This window comes from Manihot esculenta, chromosome 17, assembly GCF_001659605.2.
Source record: "Manihot esculenta cultivar AM560-2 chromosome 17, M.esculenta_v8, whole genome shotgun sequence".
NCBI lineage: Eukaryota > Viridiplantae > Streptophyta > Magnoliopsida > Malpighiales > Euphorbiaceae > Manihot > Manihot esculenta.
Window position 1 is genome coordinate 1,373,083 of NC_035177.2, and position 7,490 is coordinate 1,380,572.

The 7,490-nt window shown below is 40.1% G+C and overlaps 1 protein-coding gene across 1 annotated transcript; it reads right to left on the reverse strand.

Annotated features, from left to right (window-relative positions):
* Nucleotides 1–5,467: 5,467 nt before the first annotated feature.
* Nucleotides 5,468–6,241, reverse strand: LOC110603688. The gene has a single exon (XM_021741523.1). It carries the CDS (start codon nucleotides 6,239–6,241, stop codon nucleotides 5,468–5,470), a length of 774 nt encoding a protein of 257 aa, XP_021597215.1.
* Between the last annotated feature and the right edge of the window lie 1,249 nt (nucleotides 6,242–7,490).

Genomic DNA, 7,490 nt, shown 5'->3' on the forward strand with positions numbered 1-7,490 from the left:
AAATTAGCTCCACGATACATTGGACCCTTTGAGGTGTTGCAGAGGATCGGAAATGTGTCGTATAAGCTGGATTTACCTGCGTCTATGGAGAGGATTCACCCGGTATTTCATGTTTCTATGCTACGACAGTTTGTGTCAGATCCAAATCAGGTTCTGAGTGAGCCTGAGGTGGAGATTCATACGGATCTCACCTATATAGAGCAGCCAGTACGGATTCTTGACACGCAGATCAGACAGCTAAGGAACAAGGAGATTCCGATGGTGAAAGTTTTATGGAACCACCATAATCTAGAAGAGTGCACCTGGGAGACGCGAGAGTCGATGCTCCAGCAGTATCCCTATTTGTTTTGAGGTTAGTTTCCTCCTTGTGTTTTGTTTTTGTATGTTTTCGGAACATCCGAGGACGAATGTTCTTAAGGAGGGGAGAATGTAATACCCGGCTAGAATCCGGCACCGGAATTCCTGTTGTTTGGTGGACTCCGGGGTGTTGGGATTCTATATAAGGGTAGGAGTTATGTTTTCTTAGTGTTATGAGGTGTTTATGGTTTACAGTTTTAGAGTTTTGAGTTGAAATTGACCTAAGGCAGTTGAGCCAAGTTCGGCCGCCGAAAGTAAGTTCGGCCGCCGAAAGTGTTTGGCTTCCGAAGGGAAGTTCGGCCCCCGAATGTTGCATGGTGTTGCATGCGATTGGGCAGCCGACGATGAGTTGGCTAGTGAGCTGAGTCATGTTTGTTTTGACAAGTGTTGGCCTCAGATTCTTGCCATGGAATGGCCACGTCTTCTATGACTCATCTGCAAGTGTTTAGAGCAGCTCATGCAGGAGTTTGCTCATTCACCAAGTTTTGAGAGTTTTTGCAAAAAGTGAGTTTGCGAGAGAGGTTGAGAGTGGGAGAGGAGGTGATCTGTTTTCCCTTGTTCAGAGTGTGTAGTTTCTTACTACAGGAGGTAAGTGATGTTCTTGAATGTATTTTCTAAAGGTGTTAGGGGGATTTGTGGAAGGAGATGCATGTTTAGGTTCTTCATAATAGTTTTGTTGAGTTATGCATGTATACATGTGTATATGTTATGTTTGTTTTGTTGTTTGGGGTTATTAGCTAGTTTTGGACCCCTGTGATCATATACATGAGGATATGTATGGTGAGGAGGAGAAGTTTGCATGGTTTGAGTGGTTGAAGGGAAGGAGGAGATGGTTTGCCGTTGAAGCTGAGTTCTGGATGAACTCAGGTTCGGCAGCCGAAAGTTCATTCGGCCGCCGAACCTCCTGCATGGTGGCTTAGTTGCCACAGCTTGCCCCCGAGTGTTTTTGCATGTTCGGCTCTGTTTGGGGGATTCGGCCGCCGAAGGTGCCGCCGAAGGTGCTTGAGTTTCGTCTCTGGAGAGGACATTCGGCCGCCGAACCTGCTGCCGAAAGTGTTCTGTCCAGCTTTTCTTTTGCATGCTTTGCATGGCTAGTTAAGTGAGTTTCAGGGGATTCTTGGGGAGTTAATAGAAGTATTGATAAGTTAGTTTGGTCCCTCATTTGAGTCCATCTGTATAGGTACAGACCAGAGGAACCAGAGAGAGCAGCAGTGAGTACTGCTCCAGAGATTCAGAACCTGCAGAGTCAGTCAGTCCAGAGCCAGAGGTGAGTGGAACTAAACTGATAATTTTTAATTGAATCACAAACTGCTTTTAGCATATCTCATGCATCATGTTTATGCCATAGGTTGTTTACATTAGTATTCACAAATATGTTGCATTGCATTGTTATTTGATGGTGTGAGTAAATGCTGAATGATCCAATAGTCACAGACAGGAAGACCAGGAGCCTTTGACTACGCCCTGGCACGTATAGCAAAGACCAGGAGCCTTTGACTACGCCCTGGCAGGTATAGCAAAGTCCAGGAGCCTTTGACTACGCCCTGGCAATGGTAAGTTCACAGGTGTTATATACACATATACATATATGACAGGAAGACCAGGTGCTCGATTCTACGCCCTGGCACAGAGTTACTGGGACTATGTGGTGACAGGTTTACTCTTGATGTGGCTTGTCTATGATATGATGCATTCCATGAGATCATATTTTACTGAGACGTTTTACTGTTCTACTCACTGGGCTATAGAGCTCATCCCACTCCCTTAACCCCAGTTTTGCAGGTTCAGTGTACAGTGTACAGGGACAGTCCAGCAGAGTACAGGAAAAGAGAAGAGATCTGTAATAGCTTAGAGTGGACATGTACTATTAAAGAGATGTAATAGTTGTTGCTTGACCTAGACCTAGTAATGTATGTGTTGTACATGATCTGTATATGTATATATGTTTTCCTGTATGTGAAAACCAGGCTTAACAGGTATGAGTTACCCATCTAGAGCAAGCTCTAGTCAGGGATACAGAGTACAGAGTACATGAGTACAGAGTACAGAGATAGTGCATGCACAGGTTAAGCCTTGGTTCAGAAAAGAGTTTTATTTTCACTGAAAATGTATGATCATGTATGAGGTTTACAGGTACACGGAGAGTATAGCAGGCTTGCTACGGGTTCTGGCGGCCTTAAGCCGACCTGAATCCTAGCGCCGGTGACGGTCCTTTTTGGGGTCGTTACAGAGACAATTTCAAGCCTTTAGGTAAAGGGAAGGGGACTGGTTTGCATGATTGCATACCAGCATCCTTCAGGATGTCAGAGATGTACTTTGTTTGGCTTAAAAGAGTGGCAGTAGAGGATCGGGCCACTTCAAGGCCAAGAAAATATTTGAGAAATCCCAAATCTTTAATGGTGAACTTAGAGTGTAAGGCATGTTTGACCTCAGTCATAGCAACAAGAGAGGTACCAATAAGAAGAATGTCATCCACATATATTAATAAAGCTGGAAAATAATCAGTAGTGCTTTTAACAAAGAGACAATAGTCATGAGCAGACTGAGTGAAACCGAGAGATTTTAGATAGCTTGTGAATTCAAGGTTCCATTGTCTAGAGGCCTGTTTAAGGCCATACAGAGACCTTTTGAGGAGACAGACTTGCCCTGGCAAGGCCTTATTATACCCCTGGGGAGGATGCATATAAACTTCTTCATCTAAAGTGCCATGTAAGAAGGCATTGTTTATGTCAATTGAAACACAGCCCACTGTTTATGAGTGGCAAGAGCTATCAGAATCCGAACAGTAGCCAGTTTGGCAACAGGAGAGAAACGGTCTTTATAATCAAGACCTTCAATTTGATTGTAGCCCTTGGCCACCAGCCGAGCTTTGAATCTATCAATGTCACCATTTGGTTTACATTTGACTTTGTAGACCCATTTACAACCTATGGCTTTCTTGCCTTGAGGGAGGGTTGTAAGGGTCCAGGTGTTATTTTGTTCAAGTGCATGCAATTCATGTTGCATTGCATTAATCCAATTAATGTTTTGGGATGCCTGATTGTAGGTAGTTGGTTCAGGGATGTGGGAAACATTCAGAACATAGGTTTGGTAGGAAGGTGTAAGACAGATGGGTGAGAGGGAAGGGGAAGCAGTAGTGGTGGCTGAAGCAACAAAGTCCTCTAGCCAAGAAGGAGGTTTAATAGTTCGGGAAGACCTGTGAAGGCCAGGAGAGTTGGGAAGCTGAGAGGGAGGAGAAGGTGGAGGTGGGGCAGATTCTGGATCATGTATAGGAATAGGTATCATCACAGGGGTTTGTTCAAGTGGTGTGCTGAAAGGAAAAACATGTTCATAAAAAACAACATCACGGCTAACAAATATAGTACCAGTAGAGAGATCATATAGTTTGTAAGCCTTGTGATTGTTGGCATAACCAATGAAGGCAGCCTTGATTGACTTGCTGCCAAACTTATCTTTATGAGGAGTGGTTTTGGTTGCAAAACAGAGGCAGCCAAACTTTTTCATATGAGAATAATCAGGGGCATGCCCATAGAGGCGCTCATAAGGGGTCTGCCAACCAAATTAGGCCATAGGGAGTCTATTTATTATGTAGGTGGCAGTAAGGATGCATTCAGACCAAAAGATCTGAGGCACATGAGAGTGAATTTTGATGGCTCTAGCTGTGTCTAAGAGGTGTCTGTGCTTTCTTTCGATAATGCCATTTTGTTGAGGGGTGTGAGGACAGGATCTTTGGTGAATGATACCTCTTTGATTTAGTAATCTGGAGCATTCATTACTAAGAAATTCGCATCCATTATCTGTTCTTATTATCTTAACAGTGGTGTTAAAGTGATTGTGCACCATATTCAGAAAGGTAGATAAGATATGAACAGTTTGACTCTTAAGATGCCTCAAGAAAGTCTAGGTTGCTCTAGTGTGGTCATCAACTAGAGTTAAGAAGTATTTGGTGCCTGTGACACTTTCTATGTTATATGGTCCCCAAATATCTATGTGAAGTATATCAAAAGGCTTCTTAGCAATAGTGTTGCTAAGGGGAAAAGGCAGCCTGGCTTGCTTAGCCTGAGGACAGGTTTGACAGTGTAAGGGAATATTCTCAGTGTGTTGAAACATTGCAATATGTTTTAATTTCCCAAGATATGCATGTCCTAATCTATCATGCCAGTTAAGAATATGAACAACAGACATGCAAGATTCAGTTCTGAAAGTATGGCTTTCTTTATTTACTGAATGTGTAGAAAGCGTGGTAGTCACAAAGGATTGCAACTCAGGCATAGTATTCACAATAACACCCAATTGTTTATCAATTTCAATAGGCAAAAAACTCATCTGATTCAATTTGTATAGCCCTACCTCTTCCTTGCCCACAACAACCACGCGCTTAGTCAGAGGGTCCTGAATAATGCAACAAGTAGGAAGGAAGAGACAACTCAGCTTGCAGTCTTTGATTAACTTGCTAACAGAAAGAAGAAGTGAACTTTGGAACAAACAATACATTTTTTAGGTGTATGTAATCTGAAAGCATAATAGAACCAGTATAGCAAACTTTCACAGCATTACCATCAGGTAAGTAAATAGAAACTGGCTTATTTAATAAGTATAAGGATTGAAAAACTAATTGATTTGAAGACATATGGTCAGTGGCACCAGTGTCAAGGACCCAATTACAGTTCTTATGGAAAGATGCATAAGACAAATTTTTAGAGTTAGAGGTACCTGCGAAGATGATTGGACCTGAATCTGAATTATATTCATTGCTGTAATCAAATTGGTGAGTATTTGCTGTGAGTACAGCCTTTCCTTTCATTAGTTTGCTGACCTCCTGTTGTAAGGAACTCAACATGATATTGAGGTCATTTATTTGAGTAGATGTGTCAGGCATGTCAATGGGGGTGTCCTTTCTGTTTGGAGGGGCTTCAACAGCTGCCACAACTCTCTTGTCATGGCCTATGGTTCTGGTTGTTTTGGAGAATTGACCATTATTTTTTGTTTTTATTTTAAACCATTCAGGGTATCCTATTAGCTTGAAACAACCCTCTCTAACATGTCCATCCATGTCACAGTAGGAACAATGTCCCTTTTTCTGGTCAGGCCTTTTCTGCCTCCCTTGATATTATTTATGCGTCCTATTCATCAAGACTAAAGGTTCAGTGTTCCCATTTATACTTCCCAGAATGTCCTTCTGAGACTCAAATTTGAGTACCATAGAATAGGCTTTATTCACAGAGGGCAAAGGATCCATGCCTAGGATCTGGTCTCTAACTGTCCCGTAGGCATCATTCAATCCTATAAGGAATTGCATTAACCTATTTCTATTATTTAGCTCATCTATTGCCTTTGATGCACCACATGTGCATGGTGGAAGAGTTTCCATTGAGCCCAATTCATCCCAAAGCCCCTTTAATTTTGTGAAATAGACAGATGCGGAGGCATTGTCTTGAGATATCAAGGATATTTTCCTTCTCAGCTCATAGATCATGGTGCCATTACATTCACCAAATCTTTCTGTGATTTCAAGCCAGAGATCCCTGGCTAAGGCTGTGTAAATGAAACCATCTACCAACTCTCTAGATATAGAGTTCAAGATCCAGGATGTGACCATAAAGTCACACCGCTTCCATTGTTCATACGAATCAGACTCTTTATCAGGCACTGTAACGGTACCCTCTATAAATTCGAGTTTCTGTTTGGCTCCTAGGGCTATCCTAATGGCTCTATACCAGGATCTAAAGTTTGCCCCTACTAGAGGAGCAGACACTAAAACCATACCTGGATGGTCCGAAGACTGAAGAGTCAGAGGATCCCCAAGATTCTGAGTTGCGATTTGAACTTTGTCCTTCATCTCCGTGTTTTTGCCTTCTTTACTGTTGTTTCCTCGTTCCCCCATCATCGATAGGATCTGTTGATTTTAGGTACAAATCTTGATGTACAAACTTTAGATCTGACAAATTTGTGGCCGTTTTGAAAGAAGAGAGGAATTTCAACTAGATTTGCTTCCCATGCAACCCAGAGTCGGTGTGAGATCGACGACGGTATTTGTCTGGCGTATAAACCAGATCTTGTGTGAAGAGGTGTTGTTTTGAAGAAGGACGACCGGATTCTAGGAGAGAGGACAGGAAAGAGTGTAAACCCTAACCCGCTCTGATACCATGAAAAGAAGGAAGAAGAAAACTGTTTTACTTTTCATTCAAGGTGTAATGAATCGTACAAAGAAAATGTTATCCCTGTGATCTGTTACATAACCCTACAGGTCACATGACCTGTAACACGTGAGAGCAAATAAAGAAGTAAAAATCCATCTTTACCCTTACAGATGACAATTATACCCATATGACCCAGGAACATAAACACAATAACACAATATAACAAAATATCAGTTATCCTGTATTCTCTACAAAGATAGAATTTAGAACATGTATATGAATATAAGACGGTTATTTATTAATTAACCAATAAAAAAAATATATAAATTGGATGAAATATTCAAACTAAACCCACGTAACCATTCAACCAATTTTGCTGAGTTGGATTGGTTAAATTTCATGTATTGAACCAATCCATAAACACTCTAATCACATGTGTACTTTATTCTCAGAATAAAAAATTCTTCACGTACTCATTCAATTAGAGTTTTCAAAAAAATTAATTATTGTAATCTTTTCCCATATATACATACTTAAATATATTTATATTTATATTTTATTAAGTGATTTTTAATTTTAGCTTTAAAACATATATATAGAGTTTTATAGGCCACGATGAAGAGATGTAATTAATTCTCTTCATATAGCGAAACGATAATGTCTCTCCATAAGGTTACATATCTTTTGAAGGTTTTGGATTGACCCATTTAAATTTCCAACAAAGATACATTATAATATAGTCCTTAAACTCTAGAATAATCTATAATTTAGGGCCTATATTTTCAAAATCAAATTTTAGTTTCTCACTTTTATTTTATATAAATAAATTGGTCCATTTATCTAAATTACTGTAAATTCCCTTTAATATATTTAAGAATAAAATACATTTTATATTTATATTTGTTATACTATATTTATTAAAAATATTATAAATTAAATTTAATATATCAATCATAATTTTTTTAAACTATTTTTTATTCATATGGAAAATTA

Bases quoted from the DNA above. Each gene is read 5' to 3' on its own strand.
- LOC110603688 (XM_021741523.1), bottom strand. From the start codon at position 6,241: ATGGGGGAACGAGGAAACAACAGTAAAGAAGGCAAAAACACGGAGATG.